The sequence below is a fragment of the Micropterus dolomieu genome, linkage group LG17 (assembly GCF_021292245.1).
Source record: "Micropterus dolomieu isolate WLL.071019.BEF.003 ecotype Adirondacks linkage group LG17, ASM2129224v1, whole genome shotgun sequence".
In the NCBI taxonomy this organism is placed as follows: Eukaryota; Metazoa; Chordata; class Actinopteri; order Centrarchiformes; family Centrarchidae; genus Micropterus; species Micropterus dolomieu.
In genome coordinates, this window is record NC_060166.1 from 31,728,604 (window position 1) to 31,754,322 (window position 25,719).

General features: G+C 39.3%; 3 protein-coding genes across 4 annotated transcripts in view; all 3 read left to right on the top strand.

Moving 5' to 3' along the window:
* The window catches only part of tenm4 (teneurin transmembrane protein 4), a 217,006-nt gene extending 212,175 nt beyond the window's left edge, over positions 1-4,831 (top strand). The window contains exon 33 of the mRNA XM_046074291.1: positions 1,879-4,831. Coding sequence (XP_045930247.1) covers positions 1,879-2,637 — 759 coding nt within the window. The 3' untranslated portion in view covers positions 2,638-4,831. The remainder of the gene's footprint in view (positions 1-1,878) is intronic.
* Positions 4,832-16,465: 11,634 nt separating this feature from the next.
* Positions 16,466-21,727, top strand: nars2 (asparaginyl-tRNA synthetase 2, mitochondrial). Its single transcript, XM_046074160.1, has 14 exons — positions 16,466-16,772; positions 17,448-17,557; positions 17,674-17,794; positions 17,902-18,042; positions 18,741-18,821; positions 19,023-19,117; positions 19,255-19,387; positions 19,646-19,744; positions 19,876-19,913; positions 20,014-20,080; positions 20,182-20,319; positions 20,453-20,550; positions 21,012-21,038; positions 21,133-21,727. The coding sequence occupies exons 1-14, from the start codon at positions 16,614-16,616 to the stop codon at positions 21,275-21,277; spliced, it is 1,452 nt and encodes a 483-aa protein (XP_045930116.1). The 5' UTR covers positions 16,466-16,613; the 3' UTR covers positions 21,278-21,727.
* A 382-nt stretch (positions 21,728-22,109) lies between these two features.
* gab2 (GRB2-associated binding protein 2) overlaps positions 22,110-25,719 on the top strand; it is a 32,850-nt gene continuing 29,240 nt past the window's right edge. Inside the window, exon 1 of one of the 2 annotated variants that reach the window (XM_046074159.1) lies at positions 22,110-22,580. In XM_046074159.1, the coding sequence (XP_045930115.1) occupies positions 22,509-22,580 (72 nt within the window). In that variant the 5' untranslated portion in view covers positions 22,110-22,508. The remainder of the gene's footprint in view (positions 22,581-25,719) is intronic. The other variant, XM_046074158.1, reaches the window with a different exon arrangement.

Consider the following 25,719-nt stretch of genomic DNA (forward strand, 5'->3'; position numbering starts at 1 on the left):
CTACACAAGGTATATCCTGTACACTTGCCATTTTATTTTATTGTATACAGGAGAAATATTGCTGCCTTTCTATCTCTCTTCATTTAAGCCCCTATTTCGCCATGCTGCTGAATCCGCACACAGATTGAAAAATGCCGTGAGGGGTCAGACAGATGAGGTTTATGCTGCACAAGACTTGATCTCTCATTCTGGGTTTTGCTGGAGGCTGATTACAACCCATGCTATGTGAATGATGCCTCTCTGGAAGTGTCCCGTGAGGCTGTTTCAGTAAAGTGGAGGATATCGCCCCCTTTCCCCCACCCCCGGGACAGCTGACCAGGTCACACTGTTGGCACAGTAAACAAACATGGAGTGGCATGGTGTGAAGTGTCCCCCCAGGCCATCTCTCCCAGGGGGCCCAACAGCACAGCTGCCCCCTCCCCCTCACATGTTTGCTCTTCATGCAGGATCTGTTGCGGTGTCATGTCAAATAGTTGGCAGATATGATGGTCACTGCAGCCTGCTCCACACTCCTCAGCCTCACCCACTCGCCCAGCCTGTAGCCACCCTCTAACAGAGGCACAGAGAGATAAAATTAGAAACTGTCAGGAGGACTTTGGATATGACTTGTTGACAAAAACTCCTCAGGATGCTCACAGCCTCTTATCTTGGGCGATGGCAAGAAGGCACAGTGTTTGAGAGCCTTTTTGTTGCTGCTCAGACACATTCCGGCAACTGTCTTTCTGTGCGTTGGCCAGCTTCCATTTCATATCACTCGCCTCATTTTAACATCTCTCTTTCTTCCTCTGGAGTATCTCTTGTCAAGTAGTATTAGGACCAAGTGTTTATTTTGGCTGAAGGGAATGTGGTATCTATACAAAGCTTTGATCCCTTATCCCTTAAGGAATAATATGTATATATATGTATAAATATATATATATATATACATACATATGCTGGTTACCAACTAGCCTGTTTCATGTTTGGCACAGCATGGCTGTCAGAAGGCAGTAATTTCACCCTTTTTCAAAATATCATGGCTGTCACAAATGATCAGAGAGATTTTTATTTGCTGACAAACACCTCTGTCCCTACCTTTACTATCAGTGATACATTCACAGATTCAAAGCATGATGGATTTGCTGTTTGCCATTGATAATGGTTGTTTAGCAATTACATAATTATTTATATATGTAATGTACGAAAGATGTTTAATTAAATAAGAATGTGGGATCAATGGGATATTTTATATACCACCTGTAAGCTTTTATTTTTACACTGTTCCGTATATTGGTGGAATGAATTTAATGACATCATTGGCGTTGTAATTCCAGACCATGCCAATAGACCTCCTGGAAATTCTGTTCGTTAAAACTCTGGTAAACTAGTTTGAAGGAAATCTGTTTTCAGCATTGGATGCTTATACATGTTTGTTTTGTTTCTTTTCCTGCAGGTTTTAGAGCATATGTTAGATCGCAGATCATGTTTTTTTAACTCTTGAGCCATCACATTAATACATGAACATTTTACAAAAGGTGTCCAATCATTGAGTCAAAAGCTTTAACATAAAAAAGAATAGCTATTACTCTTTAGTCACGGCATTGAATTTGAAATCTTTGAAATGTTAATGAAGCAGTATGAAACTCAGTTTTGAAAAACAAGGGCATCTGAAAGCAGACAGTACTGCTCAGTCCCATGCAGAGTAGGATAAAGGTTACAAGCAGGTGTGAGGCAATCAGAAGTCTTGTCAAATATCGAGAAGAATGTTTTTGAACAAGCACTGGGGTGACATTATGTAAATCCATTTCTTGCACGGAGAAGAAACAGAAAATATATTTCACTGTCTATGTAGGTGCTGCGGGGGCTGTGTGACTAAACAGTATTGTCTTTGTTTTGCAGTCTGTGTTGGGCGTTCAGTGTGAAGTTCAGAGGCAGCTGAAGGCCTTTGTGAAGCTGGAGCGTTTTGGCCAGATCTACAGAGCCAAAAGTGCCGGATGTCCTCAGACAGAGGACAAGAAGATCTTTGCCTCTGTTGGCTCCATCTTCGGCAAGGGGGTGAAATTTGCTATCCGAGATGGTCGCATCAGCACTGACATCATCAGCTTAGCCAATGAGGATGGGCGTCGCATGGCTGCAGTTCTGAACGACGCTTTCTACCTTGAAGACCTCCACTTCACCATCGCTGGAATGGACACTCACTACTTTGTGAAACTGGGCTCAGTGGAAGGAGATCTGGCCCTCATTGGCATGACGGTGGGCCGGCGCACACTAGAGACCGGTGTCAATGTGACGGTGTCTCAGGTCAACACTGTTCTCAATGGCAGGACTAGGCGCATTACTGACATCCAGCTACAATATGGTGCGTTGTGTCTGAATACGCGTTACGGCAGCAGTGTGGATGAGGAGAAAGCTCGTGTGTTGGAGCTGGCCCGGCAGAGAGCTGTTGCCCAGGCTTGGGCCCGGGAGCGCCAGAGACTGAGGGATGGAGAGGAGGGCTCGCGAACCTGGACTGAGGGAGAGAAGCAACAGCTCCTGGGCTCAGGGAAGGTACAGGGCTACGAAGGATACTACGTGGTTTCAGTTGACCAATACCCAGAGCTGGCAGACAGCGTCAACAACATTCATTTCATGAGACAGAGCGAAATGGGCCGAAGGTGACATGAACACGAGGCTCTGGAGTGACAGACTCAGATGTAGGACATGGGACTTCTTGCCAAAGACAGTTGTGTACATGACCACTTTTTTTTTCTTTGACAGTGCTCAACTTGGTTTTTAATATACTGTAAAAAAGAAAAAACATGGTTGCAATCAGTTGCACTGTATTAATAGAAGAGTGCCCTTCTCCTTTTGAAGATTCTTTAACAGTCTTTGCCCTCCAAGTGCGGCTGCTAGAGGATGAAAATTTGCGATGTCTGTGACTTATTTTTGTGACTCCATTTCCTCGTTCCTTTTGGTGATTCTGTTCAAAGGAATCCAAGAGGAGTATTGGTAATGCATTATGTTCACTGGTTCACTCTGCTTCCAGACTTGCAGATTGTTATTCACAAGCTTGCTCCATTCTGCCTTTTCTGCGCCTCAGCCAAGGAGATTCCTTCTCTTTTAATCACTTCTTTTTTATACTTGAAACCCTCATAGCCCCAGTCATCCATAAATAATGAGAGAGATTTCTGTTGGCGGTAGAGCCCTTCATCAAAACCCCAACTGAACTTGTCAGAGCACCTTCATTTGTGTGATGTCTTGTAATTTTTTAAGAGGAGGATTGATGCTCATCTGTGGTCTTAGCTTGGAAGGCTTCAGTGCACCCTGACTGTGCATGTTGATGGCCTTTTTTATGAACTACAAAATTAGTAAAACTGCTTAATCAAGCTTAAATTGTATGGTAAAGCCAGCAAAGGGATATCACTTTTTTATTTTGTGCGTGGAAGTGGATTTTTTTTCCAAGAAAGAAAATGAAAACATAGAATAAATTGTTCTATGCTCATTTTTATTTGACTGTGGTCAAACACCTCGATTATGAAAATAGTGAAGAGCCAACCCTGTAAGAAAATACTGTGGAAAAAATGTCTGTATTAAACAACAAAAGGTATTTTACAGGAATGGTTTTGAATTACATTTTAGTTTTTTTTTATAAATAGCTATATGAATTAACAGTATAACAAATGTGAATTTAAAAAATGTGAACTATTGTCCCTTTTATTGTTAATTGTTGTACTTGACCAATACTTAAGGGTGTTTCAACACATGGAATAAACTATGAAAGGTGGTTTAGTTAAATCATTACTGTGTTTTTCATTAGACTGACTACGTTTTACTGATCTCAATTGCATATGAAAGTCAGTGTTTGTTTATCAGTTAGCTTAAGTCAGTATTCCTCTCCACAATGTCCAATCCAATAAAGGTTGGGATGAAAATATTTTTAAAAACTGAGGTTACAAAGGTGGTTAAGAAAACCAATCTCATCAGTGATGCATACTACATTAACATATTGGCTGCTGAGATAGATAGGCTTCGCATTGTGTTGTGGGTGAGATGAAAGATATAAATTGCCTTTGCCCTAAGGGCTGCCCACAGGTCAGCATCGAAAGTGCTTTCATTCTCCAGAATAGGGCTCCACGTGGTCCCATGGCTGGCTGAAATGCATTAGACCTGCAGGTGTACTAGTTCCCGTTTACAGACTAAAGGTCGTCAATACACGCCAACCTTGGAAATAACCCATGTGGACACATTCTCTAGCTCCCATATGTCAGTGTCCTCCTCAGTGGAGACTGCAAAGGATAATTCTGCTCACTTGAAAATGTCGTTATGTGAAAACCCTGGAGGAGTCAAGACTATTTTGGAAATTGTGACATTGATTTGACTTCTGGTACTTTTTGAACTATGCCAAGCCACTGCACACTCTTGACTTTATTATCATTTTTTTCCATCAAAATATGAACTTGTTTGTGTGTCTGTAGGGGTTGTGGGAGCATGATTGAGTGTTTCAATCTGTACAAACATTAAAGCAAACAGTACGCGGTTATTTTTTTCTGCTGTTGGTTGATTCAGTGATGTTTTGTTTCCAAAAAAATAAGTATGTTCAACATTATATGAATGAAGGATATTTGCATTGTGGAATATTGCACTGAGAACTGTTGCGTCATAAGACTGTATCTTTTTCTAAAGTTCTGGACTCATTTTGAGTTTTGGTTTGTTCTCAACACTGTGTTTTTAGCGCTTCTCTTTGACCATGTAAATATAAAGACATCAAAGTAAGCTGTAAATAAAATGCAAATGTAGATACCTCTTAGAGCTACATCAGTGACCCTGTGTAGTCTTAAGGTAGGAAAAAAATAAAGGGAATATTTTGTGTTTATTTTTTGTCTTTTGTTATATATACTGTAAATTCCATATAATTCATAAAAATATTTTCTCTTGCATCTAAAAACTGCAACATTAGATTTAACATCAGATTCTCTTATATTCACTTTACAACCATACTTCATTTGGTATTTTCATATTTATACTACACAGCTTAGAAATTAAAGACGCATATTCTTGTTAATCTGCATCTATAGTTTATTATATATACATTCATTCTCACCCTACAACATATTTCATAAGACTTTAATGAGGCTAATTTGATGCAATATGATAATGTAATATTGCACCATGTGCCATTATTTAGTTAAACATGCACTTCCACCTGTTTTGACTGCAAATCTATTAAATTCCTACACAGAGTGAACATGTGGCTTGATCACCAGCACATAAAATACAGACTATTAATAAAATCTTCTCCATAGTAAATGTATTTCACTGTCACAAGCCTCAAGGGATGCTGTGCAGAACTTGACTATTAATTAATCTGTCAAAGTTGAGGACCAATCCTTTGATGTTACAAAAGACACCAGGAGACTGTGTTTTTAAACTTGATAACTTTGTTGAAACAAGTGGAGCTCAGGGGCTAATCCTGTTAGCAGGTGGGATGGCTCGGGAGTTAGGTGCCAGTATGTGGTGGCGGCAAGGGAGCCTGGAACATTTACACTCACTGCAGGCAGAGCTGAGCTCGGTGCCCAGAAGAACGCGTGATGGCCTGTTTTACCTAAGCAGCCAGCACTCTCATTTGTTCTTCTCATCTTTGCATTAATGTGAGCGGAACAAACCGCTGATCTCTCTGCGTGACAGACAAGCATCATAGGAAACGATAACACCCTAATATTTGCTTTAGCTAGTCTCGCTGCACAGGTTTTTACAAAGTAAATTTCAAATCTGTGCCTCTCTTCTTCCTTGAGACAGCATGAGCCTCAAGACCCACATGCCTCCTGTAAAGAGGATTTCTTTACAGGGAACAGAAAGTCCTGCTAGCACAGAGTCTATGCAGGATGAATTCTGCTGCAGAGAGACTGTCCTTTAGCCTAGAGGACTGTAGTCTTTTGGTAGAATCATAATCAACTTCACCTCAGCCTCTGCTGCAGAGAGGACGTTGCCACAATGCACTCTGATGATGGAAAAGCGAATTTTATCTTTTGTAATCTGTTCTAATTAATTACAAGCATTTGGTATAATTTTTGATCTATTTTGGGACACAATATTAGCTTCAACAGCCATAAACATCATAACGCCAAATGTTTGCACACAAATAAGTTACCTAATTAATTAGATCCAAATGACAGGTTATTAACAGATAAATACTGTATCATAATGCATACTACTGCAATATGTTTTTTTCCCTTGAGAACAAACTGCCCTGTGATGCCAATAGTTTACACATGCTGTGCTCCATCAATGAGCAGCTAAAAATGCAAGTAGAGGGTGAGGAAAACAGTATGTGCCAGAAAGTGTTGAAAGTAATGGCTGTATCATTGGTATTAATGAAGAACTTATTAAAACCACACACATTTGCTGTTGTCAGTTATACTGTGGGGTAGTTAAAATCTATTCTAATTGCACTTTTAACTGAACACAATACATTGTGATGGCTACAATTAACAAATCATCTTTTTATCTTAATGCAATTCATTCAAATATATTCAAGTCACATAAATCAGACAAATTTTAAGAAAAATAATTTTCAACTTTTGTTTTTTGTGTCACTCTTGTGCTTGTTTGTCTTTTATTCAGACAGCTGGGTCTGCAGGAATTGGTTTCGGGGTTCAGAAGGAGTTAGACAGCTACACTATTTCTGGTTCATACAGTCAAACTCTGAATGTGATCCCATATTCACATTACACTTATCATTACATTTAAATTTGACTAACTCCTACCAGATATTTATGTGCGAGGAAAGAATAAAATCCAGGTTTTAGCCTGATTTCACAACTACGACAGGGGAAGGAAGGTGAAACCTTTCTCTAGAAACCATGCATGAACTATTTCCCATTACCTGTGCTGAGTCTGATACGAAGAGATTTCTTCACATTGCTTTCACACTCCATCTGTTTCCTCTTACTGATAATTTGAACACTCTGAGCCCAAGTGTTGGATAAACACTGGCACAGGTATTTGCTGTTAAAATCACCAAAAGGTTGATTTCCTGCTGAGACCCAGCCATCCATTCCCTCAATGAATCCTGTACATATTCTGAAACTAACCTCTAAAATGAAACACCTGTTGTCCCTCATTTTCCTCTGTCTGTCAATCTCAAATACTGTAATTACGTGACAGACAGCTGAAGAGCAATGGTATGGACAGAAAGCACCACCTTGCCACACTATTTTGCAGTTCTGAAGAATTCTAAGCTTCCTAGTGTGGCTATACGTGTTCAAGTTTTCCCATCAGCCATGAAATGGTAACACCATATGCCTGAATGGATAGGACAGCCTCAGATTATGTCCTTAATCATTCAGGTCCACATTCCCCTCTCTTCCAGCTATGCAAATGGTGGACCAATCATAAAAGCTAATGGGGCAGGGAATGGTAAACCAACTGGCCATAGAGAACTGAGGCTGAATTTTCCTCAAGCTTTGGGTCTCATTTAGGTGCCCACCATGATGACAAAACACAGCAGCAACAGAAGCACTCACTAAAGTGCAAGCTTCGGAAATGAAACTGAGGGGATGGTTTCCAAAGTGTCATATTTCTGTGGGTCATACAAAGGCTAGCATTGCCTCTCATACAACTGACCTGCAAAGGGAAAATGGAAAATGTGCTGTAATAGCACCTTAAGCAGTACAATGCTGCATGCTCGTAATATGAGAGGCATTATTTTCCAAAAATGAGACTTAAGAGCCCTGCGAGAGAGCCTGTTCTCCCCTATTGTAGAGCAACATAACCTGCCAGTTTTGACCTCTGTGCTAGTATGAGAGTGACGCATTACACAGCTTTCACTGCTGAAATCATTTTCGTTAAAAATCACCAAGATAATCAATAATTTGTGAAGTGGATCCACATCAAAGCTGGCGTCACAAATTCACAGTCTGTAGTTTTGTAATGAAAGGAAGACTTACTGCAACTGCAGACTGTAAAAACAAGAGGTTGTTTTTCACCTCTTTAGAGAAGTATTACAAAAACACATATTTTTAAAGTATGTGATTTGTGTTTCCTCAAAAAAACCTTTTTAATTAATGTAACTCAATTGTGCATTTTTCAATATTTTCTCTTTGATTACCTCAGCTTGTGCAACTGAGAAATATGAGAAATATGACAATTTAATTTCTATTCTCACTCTGATCTCCATGGAATATCTTGGAATTGACAGTGTAAGGCATTAATCTTGTCTGCACAAGGTGAAATTGTTTCCTTGGTTTTTCAGAAATACAAACTGTGAGTGTGTGTAGGTGTGTGGTTGATGTGTACCGGACTCCAGCAGGGTCTTGGTTCTCTTGGTGGGCTCACTGGAGGCGGAAGCCGCAGCTGCAGCTGCCATCTCCCATCACATTTCCATTGACAGGTGTGAACAAAGGACCTAGAGAAATGTCACTGCAGCATTTTTAAGTCATTCGGACACCGCTTGCATTCAGGAATGAATCTGCCGTTGCACATTATGCAAATCATATTGACAGCATATCTAATGCTTTTATTAGGCTAATTATGCCTAAGGTCAAATCTGTCCATGGCAAAGGATCAGTACCCATTCAAACCAAGTGTCTGGAAGAGTTTGGTTTGACTGAAAGGTTAGCTAATGCTTAATGTCTTAGGACAGCCTATCATGTAGCACTTTATGTCCATGAAAAAATAGGTGATGATTTCTGTTTACGACATGATCACCAGTCATGATCAGCCCAGGGCCGTCTTCAATGTTTAGCACTACAGCAGTGATGTACAGAAAAGATATGGAAAGATGTATTTTGAATATTGTTTCATCAAATTTAGGAAACACATTTTTCCCTGCACTCTTTATGATACATAACATAAAGTTTTAAAACAACTTCAGAGCCACTTGTCCACATCATGTGAAAGTGTGATTAAAGAGAGAAGACGTTAATCATAGACAGAGGCAAAGAGGAACCATAAAGGTAAGATTCATCCTCAGTGGAGATACTCTGTTGTCAGGGTTGAAACAAGGCATATGCATATTTAATAGGCTTGAGCTGCTGCAAAGTATTTAGCAGCAGGCCATATTAAAAATATATAAGCAGTAGAAAAGGTTGTGTATCCTTTAAATTGCTCAGCTTTCTTTAGGTCAAAAGGTTAAATTTATGTAAGGATGTTCAAGCCCTTCCTTTGTCTGAAGTCTTTGAGCCCTCTTCATAGAGAGTTTGAAAGCTATTTTGTTGAGCTTCATGTGTTGTTCAGTTGGTTTCAAACTGCCTAAATCTGTCACATAACCAATTTAAATTGTATAATTCATGACATCCCTTCTTTTGCCAGGTGATACTGGCAATATACGGAAGAAAAACATCCAATTTGCTATGTGTAAAGGGCATTTATATACCCAAGACAAAAAGCAACAAGGTGGTCCTCCCCTCCTGGTACAGGGCAAAATCCCCAAAGTGCTCATTGCCACAGGCATATTCTTATTGCCATCGGCACCACTTGTACAAAATATCTTCCCAGTATCAGACAGCTGTTTAACAACTGCCTTGCCAACCTGAGTGCTACTTTTGTGAATTACATGACCTGTATTGCAACCACCCAAGGACTTGTACTAACTCAAAATAGAATTCAATCAATCGAAAGAATAAAACAAACAGTATTTTACAGAAAGTTATTTTTAGTTTTTCCAAGCTCAACAAATGTATAATTATTAGAAGTAATGGTTAGCTGGTTACTCTGTGGTTGATATTGTTTTACACTTTCACCCAGACAGTAGAAATCAATGTGATTCAGTCAGAATGATGCCTCTCTAAGAAAGACCACAAAAGTATAGCAGATACTGTTTCCTTTGTCCTCCTTTGAATCTGCTGCTTTCTGTGTTTTCAGTTTGAAATACAAAGCCTGAAGTCAGTGTGACAGAATTATTTTGGTTACTGAACCTTTGGGCCCATTACGAATACTATTATGTAGATCAGCCTTGGGGAATTTATTTCCACGTTGTGCATTTGGATTGTGACACGCCTGGCCCCTCATTTCATTTACCCATTCAAATAAGCCTGCCAGTCCGAATGCTTTAAAGTTGTGGAGAAATGTTAGCACATTTCACTGAGAAACTTGTTTTCTTTCATATTTCTTTTTCCAACCAAATTGTCTTCACAAACACTCACTGACACACACCACCACACCACTGGCAAAGCAACACAATGACTATTGCCATCAGGAAAAAAATATCTTAACCTCAGGTTTTCATAGTCACTCCCTATTTGAAAAAGCTTTAATACTGCCATTGTGTGACATGCTGAACATCATTTAGATTTGAAACAGGAAGACAAAGACAGACACATACAAAAACCCTTTTATTGGATGACTCAGATTTCTATGATCCCTCCTGGCTTATGTGGAGTTTTTATACACTGTTGTTCTACGTGTGCAAATTCATTGTTTATTGGCAAGAAACCTCCGACCAGTACATGTGCGTGCAGTGGAGCAGAATTAGATTATAATTCAACTGCACACTCCCCAGCTTTCACTGTTACCCTCCATGTGGCTGCTATACTGCACTTGCAACCATGAAATACATTTATGATGCTGTGCAATACTGCTGATTTTTGGCACCAGTTAAGCCATGGAAAATAAAATCAGTAATAGCTCTCAGTTTTGATAAGTGATCCCAGTTATTTATTTTTTATTTTTGAGGCATGCTGTCAAAAATAATCAAATCTGCATACATGGAAGGAAGAGGTCAACTTTCAAGTGTAGGCTGCTACCACAGCTGGTTTGACTTTTTGCTTCCCCTGACTGATGAACATCAACAATCTGACGAAGATTGAAGAAGGGAACTATATTGAGAAATAAGTGAATAGATAAACAAAAATTTGGCATTTCAAAAATACAATTTGCTCTTGAAAGAGATTGACCAGAAAACAATGTTTGCTGAACACGCGAGACACTGGTTCTTTTCATCATGACATAATGTTTCAGGAGTAGTGCAGCTACAGTGCCAACTCCCAGGTTACACTGCATGTATTTTGTTTTATCAAATAAAAAAGATAATATTTCATTCTCTCTGTTGCTGTACAACAAAGGTGCTTGAATGGGAATTGACTGCATGAATAAATCAGATGCAGAAATCAGATGCAGCAGGCGGAAAGTGTTTTGCTGTTACAACGGAAAGAGTTTCAAAAAATTTCCTCCTTTCTCGGTCTACTTTGTGATCCTTTGTCATTATTTTAATAAAAAGCCTTTATGTTCTATAAAAGATGGCCCCTTAATTTTGAGGGATAGTTCAGGCAAGTCTTAATCGTTCTATAATTAACACAACAGCATATGGGCGCAGGCCTTTGTTTCCATAAATACACTGAAAAATAGAAAATAGTTTGGTTGAATACCCACATCTTCAGTTTGATGCAGTGGGTGAGTGTAACTTAAAAGCCCACATGGAAACCTAAGACATCACCATTCATTGTTTGGCTAATTAGAGGATAGTTGGTGTTTCTGGATAAACTAAAGTAATTAGTCATAGCGGTTGCTAACATCTACTGAAAGGGATTATTGCTTTTGTAAGGAAGCAAAAGAAAAGGAGACTGCATTCTAATGGGATCTAATAAAATACATCATTTCAGATATCTCCAAACAAGGACAATAGGTCACAAAAAGAATACTGGGCGATGGATTTGTTCCAGTGTTAGCAGAAGTGTTACAACACAATTGAACAATATCTAACTTTTCCTTGACAAAGACACTGAACTACCCCAGGGGTATCACACCTGTTACTTCAGCACTCTGACCTTTGTGATTAAATGTACATGTCTCAGATATTCTTGCCTGTTAAACTGGACCTGCTGAAGTTTCCTAATTCAAATTACATTTTGGGTCAAGACTAATAAGTGTTTTTTGTTCTTCTGCAATAATGTTTTGCTACAAGGGATTGAAATCAGTTATCATTCACTTATCATCAGATCGCTCCTGCTTCAACAGGGGAGGTAAATTAAATAAATCAGCAGGTGAAGGACACATTAATGATAGGACAATGTAGGAATGTTCCCACACAAATGGAAAAGAACAGTTCTCACTGCTCATTTGTAGTTTGCTGTTAGTGAATTGTTGACCATTTTACTGGCATTCTTGAAATAAGACATTATGTCTGCCCTGTGAGCAAAGACGGAACTCAGACAAAAAGCAGAATTTGTCTAAAAGGCGTTAAAATCTTCAGGTAGAACTACAGATCCATGGCAGGCATTTTTCTTTTCAAAACCTGATTGAAAATATATGTCATGAGGACATTTTGTGAAGAAACGTATCAAGTGGTAGTCCAGACCCAGACTGACAAAGCATGAGGGAAAAAGGTGTTTTTTATATGGAGAGCTAGTATGGGTTTAATATTTCATTATGACATGTAATCTGACAGAATGCAACAAATGCTGGATGTACTATGTATGCATACCCAGAGAGGCATTCTCATACTGTACCCATCACAAGGTAAGAAATACATTCCAGCTTTATCTGGGGTGACCTAGATATAACTAGAATTCCAGCATCACAATTGAGAGTTAACATTTAGGATCATTTGTGCAAATGTTCCTGTAAATGAGGATAAGGGAGCTCCATCCTTATTGGAAGTTAAATTAAAGAACCTGGGGAAATGAAGCAGAGCCCGCACTGTATCCTCCTAAAGCTGGCACTGACAAGTGATGCTGCTGCAAAGAGCAAAGCGTGGATGGGAATGAATTGTTTCATTTCACTGTGGCCTGTGTGAGTACGGATGAGAATAACACTGTGTGATGAGGTGCAATATTTTGATATTACCTCTCTCCTTTTCTATTTTTCATCATCTATTCTTAGCCATCTTAGGAGAGACTTGTCTTTGACTACCTCCAATGGAAGAAAAGAAACGGTTCAAGTGGTAAATTGTTGACATTTTCAAGGTTAAGTGGTATGTGTGTGTGTGTGTGTTAATGCTCCTAATGGCACAACCAAATCTGTCAGTGTTCTTCTCTGTTTGGATATGAAGTGGTGATCAGTAAAATCCTAACAAATGTTAACCCGATATAGTCACCAGCCTCGCTATTGCAAGATGCTTGTTTCCCAAAATAGACATACTGTACATGAAAGTTAGGTTGTGATTTGATGGCTCCACTGTGAGTCAGTGCAATGATATCGCATTGAAAATATTGCTGTCACAGAAACAGTTAACATGACACACTGCAGTATGAGAACAATGGTGTAATCAGAGATTTAACTATATTGTTCTTCACCAACCCTCAACCAGAGAGTGAATTATTTGGAGGCTTAAGAGTCGAGCAAAGATCCCCTCAGCTCCACAGGAACTTGTCAAGTTTGACCCAGAATTAGCAAAAACAATTGTGGAAGTGCTTTAAAAAAATTATTTTACAGAAACAGCATGCTGAGTTTGAAGAACTTTATTTGTATCCCAAGGGGCCAACCCCTAATTACTTTTCTTAAATATGTTTCATTTATTCTTGTTGGTCTAGGAGAGGCATCAAACCTGATGTCAAGCAGTCCTCATTTTCCATTTTGATTGCGGAGTTCTACAGAGTGCTCTGCAAGTTCCACTGCACAAATTTGGGCTGCAACTATTATTTTCATTATTGATTAATCTGTCAGTTTTACAGCTAATTAATAGATCAACTGAGCCTCTAATATGACACACAATAGTGAACATTTTGCAGAGCCCAATGTGAAAATTGTTTTATCTCACGAAACAGTTTACTATAGTTTAATACAGAAAAAACAGCAAATGCTCATATTTGAGAAACAGCAACTGTTTCATATTTTGCTTTATAAATGACTTAAACAATAAACTACCAAAATGGTTGACTGCTAATTTTCTGTTGATTAACTGCTTTTTTAATCAAATGATGATTGCTGCACTAGCAAAAATATACTCATTTGATTTTACAAATAGAGACTGATTACTGTGATGGCTGAACATCATCATTTCCAGTGAATGTCTTGACCACTGTTAAAGGATATTTTATCTAAACTGCTGACTTCTGAAGCTGGTCCATTAGATATAAACTGACACAAACACAATATATATATAGTCATAGGTGAAGCAGTGCAGCAGCCCAAATCTCTTTCAGTGAGGGTTGTTAGTTCCTTTTGACTTGTGTTTGGCCGCCTGTCACCAAAACCCATTCCCTGAAATCACATCACTATAATGGTCTAATCAGCACTTAACGAGCCATGTTACATAAAATCAATGCACCCTTCCATTTGAAAATGCAGAATATTTGTAGGAGCTGATGAAGGCTTGCGGAGCCGGAGATGCTGTCGATATGGTGCTGCAGTCAGTGGACAGACAGGCCTGCTGAGAGCAGAGGATGCACTTGCCCTCTAAGTTCAGTGAACCTCCTGAGATCCAAGCTTTTACAGCAGAATCCTTTGTTTTGCTGACTAATCTTCTATTGATTTGAACAAGTTGTTAAGCCCAAATAAGGTTGTCAGGCCACTGCCAAACAACTCCTCTACCTGTGGACGCTCCAAGAACAGAGAGCTACGAATATCCCATTAAGAGTACCATTTGAGTTCTCTTCTTAATTTATTATATGGAGAGAGTAAGGATAACATTTTACTTTAGGGTGTTTTTGGTTGTGCAACACTTTTATACAGACAGCACAGCATACTGTTTTCACCTTGTTTAATGCATACATTGCCTTGTGGTTTGTGTGGGAAGATGTGTGTCTGTGGAAATATAAATACATGCAACACGCCATCAAGCATCACTCCTACGTGCAAGTTGTCACAGAATGTGTCAAGCCTGCAAAAAAGGGAAAATTACAAATCAAGTTACAGCCAAACACTAGGGGGTACCTCAACCTCACTATTCCTTATGATGCGTATAAAATAGTTCCTGGATACAACCTGAATTCACTGTTGCGCTGGACTATCTGCTGCCAATAAAATCCAGCAGGTCCTTTGCATTATTCTTGATAGAACTGCAGAGAGAACATAACAATGCCGGCTTGTTTCCATTTCAGTAGACCTTGGAGCAGCAAATGAATAATATATTGGAGCCAACTTAGAGGTAAATGAATAAATTTACAGTAGGTGGGGATTTGGAAGGAGTGAAAAGTGTCATAGAGCTACAGCACCACCTTGTGGTAGAATAAGATATTGCACACGGTGATCCAGGGAGAGAGGGGAAGCAGATTTTCTGAAGTAGCCTATATATATTATTACAGTATTTGCATATGCTTAATTTTGATACATTTCCTAAAAGAGATATTGTTTGTTTAACAGTTTATTTTTGGTTGTCAAATCATGATTTTTTTCGTAGCAGCAAATACAAATTAAACGTCTCCTGATTGGTGGTTGTTGTGTTTCAACTTTGCTCTAAAGACACAGTCTGATACAGACATGACCTTAGCACATTCACCATTATATTTTGCACTGTCTGTCAATGAATCGGAAAATAGAATTGTTCTGCTCCCCATTAAGATGAGACCATATGCATAATTGCTCCATCCATGCTGGAGATAATTAATATCAATGACCCTGCTGACTTTTCAAATGCATCATGTTGGGTTTAATGATGATATGTCACAAGCAGCTGGAGGTGGAGACACCCAGCTCTGTGTTTGCTGGCAGACCGAGACCAGGGACTCCAGAGCTGACAGGCAAGACCAGGTGAATAATTGTCTATGGTATCTTATTTCATTGCTGGCATGATCTGATTTATTCCAGCAGCAAATGGTGGGAATAGACCTAGTGTCGTTGTGGGTATTGGATTAACGAGGTTTACGCATAAATGGACCTCACACTGACGGCAGATACATCATGCAAGATTAAAGAGGATTTCCATGTGGTTGTGATAGCTGTTTTGCTTGATTCATTACACTATATTTTACATTTCTACCTGGATGTTGAAACGATCTTCTTTGATGGCCTTTTGTATGAAATATTGTGGCCAGTGTTTCTGAAGAGAGGTTTGATTATGCATTATAGAAAATTTGTCACAACTTTACCCCAAGAAATGTTACTTGACTTACAACAGAATTATCACTCTTTACTTTACTGCCGGTAGAGATTGACTGCTCGTTATAGAGAACTGAACATGAATATGTAATATTTTCATTTTTGTGTTTTTGCCTGTATTTATGCTACAGTTGTATTCAGTCAAAAAGTAAAATCAGAAGTTAGTAATCTATAAATTTAAAAACTGCAAATACTGTAGGGTATGTCTTTTTTCTTTCAGACAAATTGCAATTATTCTAACCTTTTTTTTAAGTTTAAGTTTCTTCCCATGAAAATGTTCATATTTCTATAGTTTCTCCCATAACATACATTCGAATATTCATAAAATTATACTCAAATTATATATTATTCTAATCCTGAACTTCTGACTTCTGACGGTCTAAAATGGCATCCAAGCTCTTATGAGAAGACTACAACTCCCTGGAGCAAAAAATGACTGCTATAAGATACTGACATGTGATTGGTTTATCCTAATCCACGTGACTGAATTGAACTAATAATGAAAGACCCAAACAGGAAGTGTTACTGTCAGACATGCAAGTGACACAACGTGAATGTCAAGTGAAAGAAAAACGTGATACATTGTAAAAATACCTTCAAATATGTTGTTTTTTGTATCTTCAAGTTGTCGCAACATATTGTGCTTTTAGCGGCTTTTTTGTCTCAGTGCAGTGTTTCTTACGATGTTTCAGGCTGCAGCTAAAACGCTTTCTGTTGCATCAACCACTTCAGTTTCTCGGGGGATATTAAGTGTTCGACATTACTGTAAAAGAACACCAACAAAGCTTAGAGTATCGGAAGCAGTTTCAGGTGCTGAATTGGGAGCAAATGTCAAAGTACAGGTAACGTTAACGGCTACCTTTATCACTTTATATTTTTCTGCTAATATGTGCTAACAAGTTAACAACTAACGTTATCCTTCAGTATCATGCTCCTTATTTTAGCTAACGTTACGCCCATACTACTGTTTCCATTTTAAAAATATATTAACGTTAAACCGTGTTAATGCCCATCGTCTTTACTTACATTTAACCATGCTCTTTTTTCTTTCTTTTTTTTAATAAAGAATAACGTTACATTATTAAAGATAATTCTTGCAAACAGCTGAACAAGCTCAACGTTGTAACTTAGTTGCATAGCATCTAATCCAGGGATACACATAATTGTACATGTAACGTTACTTTACCTTGTATGGGAATTTGTTAAGCAAATGTTGCCTAAAGATCTGTTACAAAACATATATTTTACCTGAATCTCAACCTAACGCATTATGCACCCTGAAATAACAGTTATGACACTGCTACACTTACGTTTTCACTCTTTGTTTTCTATTGATACCACAGCATATACATTTAGTTGACATTTTGTGTGTGTAACTGTGTGTGTGTTTGTTTGTGTGTGAAATTTAGAATTTGCCAGCATAATGGTTTATGAACATTACATGCAAGCAACAAGCAGATTTTCTGTATTACCAGGAGGAATTACTAATTGTAGTTTGATTGGTTTCTCTGTTGCAGGGGTGGGTTCGCTCTGTTCGACCTCAGAAGACAAATCTCTTTCTCCACGTGAATGATGGTAGCTCTTTGCAGTCATTGCAGATTGTCGCCAGTTCAGAGCTGAATGATCCGTAAGAATTTTTATTCCCTGTAGATAATTTTCACCACTTAGTTTTTGGTATGAACAGTGCACATACATAAAATATCATGACTGTGTTCTTCTCTTTTTTTTTTTTCTCTTATTAAGGTTGCTCACATTTGGTAGTGCTGTTGAAGTCACAGGTGTTCTTAAGAAAAGTCCACATCAAAAACAGCCAATTGAACTGGAAGCAGACCAAATCCATGTAGTTGGAGAAAGTAACCCAGTGGTAAGGACAATAGTGTCTGCAACCATCACACACACATTTTACTTACTCACTAACTTTTTATGTGGTCATTATAACGGAAGTATAATTTAATGTCTTTTGTGTTTTAGGATTTTCCCTTCAAAATCAAAGAAAGACACAGCCTTGAGTATATTCGCCAGTTTCCTCATCTCAGGTGCAGAACAAATGCCTTTAGCTCCCTGTTGAGAATACGAAGTGAGGCCACTACAGCGATTCACTCATACTTCAAGGTGAGAACATCAATGGAGGAATTTTTAAGAGATTGCAGAGCAAGACTTTCTGTATTTATCATTTTATGTACTGTAATACTTCAATTACAAGCTGATTCCCAATTAGACGTTTAGGTTTTTATAGTTCTTTGGATGTATAAAACCTCTTGAATCCCCTCAGGTGGGGGACCTGGGGAGATTCAAGCTAGTTCTAAGCTGCATAGCTTGCACATACAAATATAAATGTTTAAACTTATGTCAAGATGGACATGCTAAACAATGTTCGATTGGATAGATTGTCCACAATTCAGTTGTTTAGTTAATTTTAATAGCACCATGAGCATTAAAGTATAATTCATTAAGATTTACTAGCATGATATTGCGAAACAAAAGGGAGAAAATGGAAGTGTTGACTCCCTACCTTAGAAGGTGTCATAAAATGCGAATATGTGTCCATTCCTTGATTGTTGATATTCCTTTAGTCTGTAAGGTCTACTGATCAAAGTTTTTTCATAAAAATTAATCCAAGTTGAAATATCTACCGTAACCTTTGGCTTTCACCCTTTTTAAGATAGGCTACCGGTATTTTGATACATCTCTCTTTCTGTCTCATATAGATGCCTGTCCTAAATATAGGCAGGTTGAGTTCAGTGATTAAAGCTAATAAAAGCCCACAAAGCCTACTAATTGAAGTTTCATGGTATTTAATTTTTTTCTAGGAAAATGGCTTTATACAGATTCACACTCCAGTCATCACCTCAAATGACTGCGAAGGTGCAGGGGAGCTATTTCAAATTGAAGTGAGTGATCTAAACATGTGTTTACAAATATCCTTAAAGTTAAGGTCCTATGCTGTAAACATTTTAGCCTTTTGTGAATCCTATATGTCGCCATTATATATTGTATGTGGTGTCACCTCCAGATTGTCAATCTAAGCTCTGATGTGAACAGAAGGATTAATGACTTTGTTTGAAACCTTAAAACCTCTTCTTTTACCACAGCCATCAGGCCCAAACACTGAAGAAGATGAGAACTTTTTCTCTGTCCCAGCCTTCCTGACTGTGTCTGGTCAGCTTCATTTGGAAGTGATGTCAGGGTGAGAGAAACTATATGAATGCATCTTCTAGTGATCATCTCATGCAAGTGGGACATGATGTGGGACCAGAGAGTAAGAGACAACCACAGACACACACATTAAGGTACTTTTCTAATTATGCCTTGTTACTCTTCTAGGGCTTTTTCTAGAGTCTATACATTTGGGCCAACTTTTCGTGCAGAGAACTCCCAAAGCAGACGTCACCTGGCTGAGTTTTATATGGTGGAAGCAGAGGTCTCCTTCGCACAGTCCTTGGAGGATCTCACCAAGGTAGACAATGTCATTGTCCTCAAATATAATATTGCTCTATGATTAGCATTAAAGTTGTTAAGTAACCTTTGATAATCATCACAGACTGGCTAATAATTTAAACATGAGCATCTTGGATGAAGTGAACTGGTGTCACATCACGTCAATTTCTGTGTGCTGAAGTTCAAATTTTACACTTACCTCATATTACTTTGAAGGTTGTCATTGAGCACAGTTGCCCAGGAAAGCTTTAATTAGTAACCTGGGCCTGCTCCTTAGGTCATGGAGGACATATTCAGATCTGCCACCGAGCACGTCTTGGCTCACTGTGCGGAGGATATGGATTTGTTTCACAAGCATGTGACTCCTGGACACAGGGTGAGTCCTAAAAGACACTTATTTAACTTGGGTACATAACCTAGGTCCTTATACCAACCAGCCACATCTGCATCTGACTTCATTATTACCTGAACTTACATTTTTTTCCTATTGCATCCATACACTTTAAGGACACTGTAGATGTTATGCTGAAGAAGAGATTCCCTGCGTAGGTCTCTATTTTTCTAAACATGTCATAAAATTAAATCATATAAAGTATAAAGTCAAATGTTGAAAGCACTGAATGATACCATCTCAATCTACTTTAGGATTACCTACAGTGAGGCTATAGACATCCTTAACCGCAGCTCTCAGAAATTTACCTTCCCAACAGACGTAAGTGGCGATGGTTTTATTTTCTCCTTGATAGAGGAAGCTTAATATCTACCTCTACTGCATGTTTGCCTCACATTGACCTAAGCACTTCTTTTCTACAGTGGGGTTGTGACCTTCAGACAGAACATGAGAAGTACCTGGTGAAACATTGCGGCAACATTCCAGTCTTTGTCACTGATTATCCTTATGATCTTAAGCCATTTTATGCAAGGGACAACCAGGACCATCCTGAGCATACAGTAAGACTTAATTACACTGTTAAAAATGCAGAGTGAATCAATGATTTAACCACTGAGTGTCTTCCTTGTAATGTCAGTTGGGTTATCAGTGATTTGCATATCTGAGCTGAGTCCGACTGTTGTTTGTGTGCAGGCAGCTGCCGTGGATCTCCTTGTGCCAGGAATTGGAGAGCTCTGTGGGGGCTCGCTGAGAGAGGAGAGGCTGGATCTGCTGAGGGCTCGGCTGGAAGAGTAAGAACACATACTCCAGGGGCATTGGAAGGCACATGCTAATTTGCTACCTATTATGTGTAGCACCAGTTCTGAGTTTGTAACTGTCAGTTAGAAGAGAAAGTCTGCAAAGAAAGTTAGTTTTGTTATTTGCACTTGGAATATGGGGGTGGTGATGGATAACACACCAAAGGCATGTGGATAAGACACATTCCTTTGGTGTGAGAGACCCGGGTTCAATCCTCCAATGTGACACATCCACGAGTGTGTCCCTGGGCAAGACATTTAATCCCTAGTTGCTCCAAAGGCGTGCGACCTCAGATATAAAAAGCAATTGTAAGTTGCTTTGTATAAAAGCGTCAGCTAAATGAATAAATATAATGTAAATGTATAGATTGATAATATACAAAAATTATGCTTTATTGTAGTTCTTAAATTTATGTTTTGACAAAAAGCTCTTAACGTGAATTATACTTTTCCAGGGCTGGATTAGAAGACACCTACAGCTGGTAAAAAAAACAAACATATGTACATGAACAACATTTTAAAGGAAGCATCCTTTCACAACAACAGAGTTGTAATGATATTTCTTTTGATTTCTAGGTATCTGGATTTGAGGCGTTTTGGCTCCGTCCCTCATGGTGGCTTCGGACTGGGATTTGAGCGATATTTGCAATGCATTCTTGGTGTTGACAACATAAAAGATGTGATTCCTTTCCCTAGATTTTCCCATTCTTGTCTTCTGTAAAATGCAGTTTGAGCCTAGTAGATGTAAGTCAGTGAAGTCTGTTGTTGCTTCCTGGCAAAAATCAAATAAATAGGATACTCACCTTGTTTTAAATTTGTATTGGTTTATTGGTGTTTAAAAATCAGTTAAATTTGTTCTTTTTTAAATGTATCTGCACCTGTAATATGAGAACAATGATCATTGGTATTTGAGATGATATATTCTCTTTGTCAAAATGGAATTTTATTTTAATCTCCTTCTTGAGTAGTATCAGTAGTGCCTTGGGAACCAGTATTGCGGGTTTAAGTTTCTTGTTTCACTATCTTTATCATTATCATTCTGACATTTATCCACATTGATGCATGTCTATAGGTATGGTGAGTGCATGTGTGGATTTCGGTGTGTGTAAAAGAAGAAAAAATTTATTTCCCCAAGCTGACAAATAAAAGTACTTATTATTGTTTCTTACAACAATATCATCTGTTTACTCTTCAGAGCAACTGAACTTTCCACAAGATGGTGCTTTTTTCCCATTCCATCCAACTGAGAAACAGAATCTTTTAATCAATTGCTCTTGACTGTAGTCACTGTATCTTATTTTTAAAGCACAGAAAATCTCCATCTGATTGTTATGATTGATACCTAACTGTTTTGTGAGGCATACAACACGTTTGATTTAATAGTGTGAAATCATATGCGTAAAACAACAACAACTTTAACATCTGTATGTGTGGACGTTTACAAATAGTAGCCTATGTCACAAATCGATCGGATCATCCATTATTTAAAGTCGTTCTGGGACCGTGTATACTTTCTGGCAACAGTTCTCTCATCCTGTTCATCCGATCCCAGCTCAGCCCATCCCTCTCTTTGCTCAGTGGGCGTGGTATGACTTGGGAAAACAAACTGCAGACACCCTACGGTACTTCCTCACCCTGCACCACTTGAGTTTCCCCGCGCCTACTAGTCAGTTGGCCGTACCGTGCGTAATTCCCCAAGAGTCGACTTGCCCATTTCCCTCCCTACTGAGGTTCTGCGCGCTGGTTGTTGCGCACAGTACCACCAGGAGCGACTGGCAACATCTCCGGCCAGCACTACTTTGATTTTTTTTTTTATCAAATGGGGGGAGCAGACTACACCAGTGAGAGCCAAACGCCGACAGCACTTTGAACAAGCAAGCCTTCAGGAGCCGTCATGTACTAGTGACAGACGGCAGTTGTAGAACAAGAAGAAACGGCAGACACTGATAAACATGAGCGGTGGAGAAATCATCTGCCAAGGCTGGCTGAGAAAGTCACCACCGGAGAAAAAACTAAGAAGATATGTAAGTAAATTACACTTTCGCTTAGTTTCTCTATGTTTATGTGTTTGATGTGGGAGTTACCGACTTCATCTGGTTTCTTTCTCTATGAGATTGTGGCTCTTAGTGTTTTGTTCATCTGCATCTCGGATAGGTGGTGTGAAACTCAAATAGTCCAATTGTAGCAGGTGCATCCCACTACCCTCTGGACCTCTCTCTTTTAATGTTTTACAGGAGGCACCACATGTTATTCTTGATTCTGAAATACAGTCTCAATCCATTGGGATCTAGAAATGTATGTTTCATATGAAATTGCCAGGTTTTACATGGAAGGTCACCCACTGTGGGGTCCTATGACAACATGGAGGTAAGCCTTTGTAATACCCAACAGCTGTCTATAATTCTGACTAAATAGCTCTCAGACACAAACTGCCATTTGGCTTTATCCGATCATGATGAGGTAATGTCTAATCAAGCATTGATGTGTCCAGTTTTCATCTTGGCCAAGCCGACTAATGTCACAACAATAGTGATAACTGCCCAGCACTTGAGTGCCTTGATAAGGCTTTATAAGCCAAAGCTGCTAGTCTCTTGCTAGGTTCTGGGCATTGGAATAGCTGCAAATCAGATAATAGGATTTATAGAGACAGATAGAACCATGAGACAATCTCCTATAAATACAGCTGTCCACTGTTTATGTATGGTGTTGCATTACCAGGCCTCTCCATGTTCCTACTAGCTGACTTTGCCATGATGTCATCTCTCTGTTTCATCTGGAAACCCATCGTTGACTTGTCTTCAAATGCACCCCTCCTGTCCTGTCATTTACTCATTGTCTTCCACTTAAAGCTGGCTAATGTTTACACAGAGACCACCGTGGTTAGTATGGAACAGCAGCTGCAATGGTACAGAGGAAAAAACTTGCTTAGTTCATAGCAGTGCTGTATAAACAACAAGAGAGAAAAAAACTCACAACATAGTGGCCTTCCTCAGTCAAAATAGCAGGGAACAGCCTCTTAGCCCTTCTCACCCTGCTTCTCACCCTGAGCAATAACCTATAAACAACTGCACACACAGTTTCAGCCAGAAAACAGTGTCATGAGATGGAGAATCCTGAACAGGCAGACTTATGAATGCGATAATCTGTCCATCTGAAATTCCTTCCACTTAAAGTCAGGCTATGGACAATCAGGGCTACTATTTACTTACCAGTATTGCTGTCATCTGACATTGTTGATGACCTTATATATATATATATAGAGATATATTTTCAGATACCACTTTGACACACTTTCAGACATTCCCGCCTGAAGGTGTGTTGTGTTTCTCAAGGAACATGGCGGCAAGTTTGATTGGTCATTATAGAGGAATGAGCTGAGGAGGTGTAAGGAATGTGTTGTTTCGGATCTGCAACTGACATGTTAAATGCTGCAACAGTTCATACTGGTGTGCCTCTTTTAGGAGATTATTTGCAAGAATGAAAAGGGGTTTTAATCCTTAACAACACTTTTCCTGTCAATATTCCACTCTTTTCTACCACAAAATCATCCCTAAACCAGATTAGGCCTGTATTTGTTAATCAGTACTTGGTTGATGAAATGATCGGTCCTTATATTAAAAAAATGAATGTCTCCTGTGATCTTCCACAGATGGTTTCTGAAAATGTGGCACACAGCTACAGTATGCATGTTAAATGCAGTGTAGAATCCTAACTCTGTAGGAGAGAGTAAAAACTGGTACTACCACTGCAGGTCTCGCATGCAAATTATATGCAAAATCATGTAGCAAAACACTCGTGGCAGTTGAAGCCTGATTGCTACCGGTGGTGAAGACAGGAGGCAACATGTTTAAGTAACAAGCATGACTAGTCCTGGTTAAACTTTTGCTAATTGTTTACAAATGCTATTAACTCTCAGCAGTGACTCACTCTTTCTACAACAGCCCCTTTCTGTGTTCCCCCTCGAACATGTGACAATGACACTGTAGGCATGTGTAATCACTTTTTACACGCCCTGCATCTCCAGTTGCGCTGTAATGTCTCAGAGCTGCTAAATGAATCACTCGGTTGGATTTACCTCCTCTCGGGGGCTGATCGAGGCTCCAGAGGTGGGCAGTGTCGTTAGGGGAGGTGGGAGTGGCCTGGTTGCTTTTGTTGAACAATGTCCAGAGTAAGCACAAGGAACATGAAAACAACAGAGTAATCCAAAGCACCACTGCCTTTTGCGTAGTTCTGTTGAGATTATTTTACCCACCAGTCAGTGGTCAAACAATATGCTTCATCATGTTTACTACATTAACCCCACAACAATCTTGTAACTGCTGCTCAGGCGACAACATATCACCTATCAAATCAGTATACTATAAAAATATTTTTGCTGACAATAGTTTTTCTTCCTTGATCCCTAATAAACACAGGAAAGAAAATCTTCTGTTTTCGAACCTCTTCCTCTCCTGTTTTTTCTAGACAGGTACACCTCTTTGTGACTCCCAGTGTTGACATATGCATAATAGTATGTCATCTAAATGTATCATGCATGAATGAATCATATATGCGACGTGTCGTACTGTAAACAATTTAATTCCTGTTCTGAGGTCGGGATCAAGCTGCTGTTGGTTAAACCCTCCCATCTGCCCGTTGTTGTATCTGACATCACAAACGTGTCTGTTCACATACAGTTAAGCATTGCCACATTCCAGACAGATCATATCGGCAAGGTGATAGCTGTTGCGTCTTCCGCTGCCAGGTTCTCAGGGCTTTACTGTCTTGCCCTTGTGGATGGTACGCGAGAGGAGAGAGGAAGACAGAGTGAGTCAGTGAGTTTTCAAGGCAGGCATAGCAGAGCAGCAGCCGTGTGTGTCCCACTGTCAGCTGCCGGGTCTGCTGTTGTTTTGCAGAGGGGCTTTGGGAAGTCCTTGCCCTCAGAGGTCAACGGAGAACGCCTCCCAGTTCCTGCTTTGACAGACACCAAGCACTCACACAGACATTTTCCTTGTTCCACTTTATCTGTGGGCCCGCAAATGGGCCTTTCCCCAGAAGCTACAAAACTGGGGTGGCTTTATATGACTGCAGTATCGAAGTCAGATTAGTTTATCAGTGTTGGATGTGTTCACTTAAAGAGATCCTTGGGACGGACATAAGGCTGCAACTTGCAATAATTTTCAT

Coding starts and splice junctions, on each gene's coding strand:
- nars2 (XM_046074160.1), top strand. CDS start 16,614: ATGTTTCAGGCTGCAGCTAAAACGCTTTCTGTTGCATCAACCACTTCA. Junction 19,914..20,013: donor CTGAAGAAGAGATTCCCTGC/GTAGGTCTCTAT, acceptor AATCTACTTTAG/GATTACCTACAGTGAGGCTA. Junction 20,551..21,011: donor CTGAGGGCTCGGCTGGAAGA/GTAAGAACACAT, acceptor ATACTTTTCCAG/GGCTGGATTAGAAGACACCT.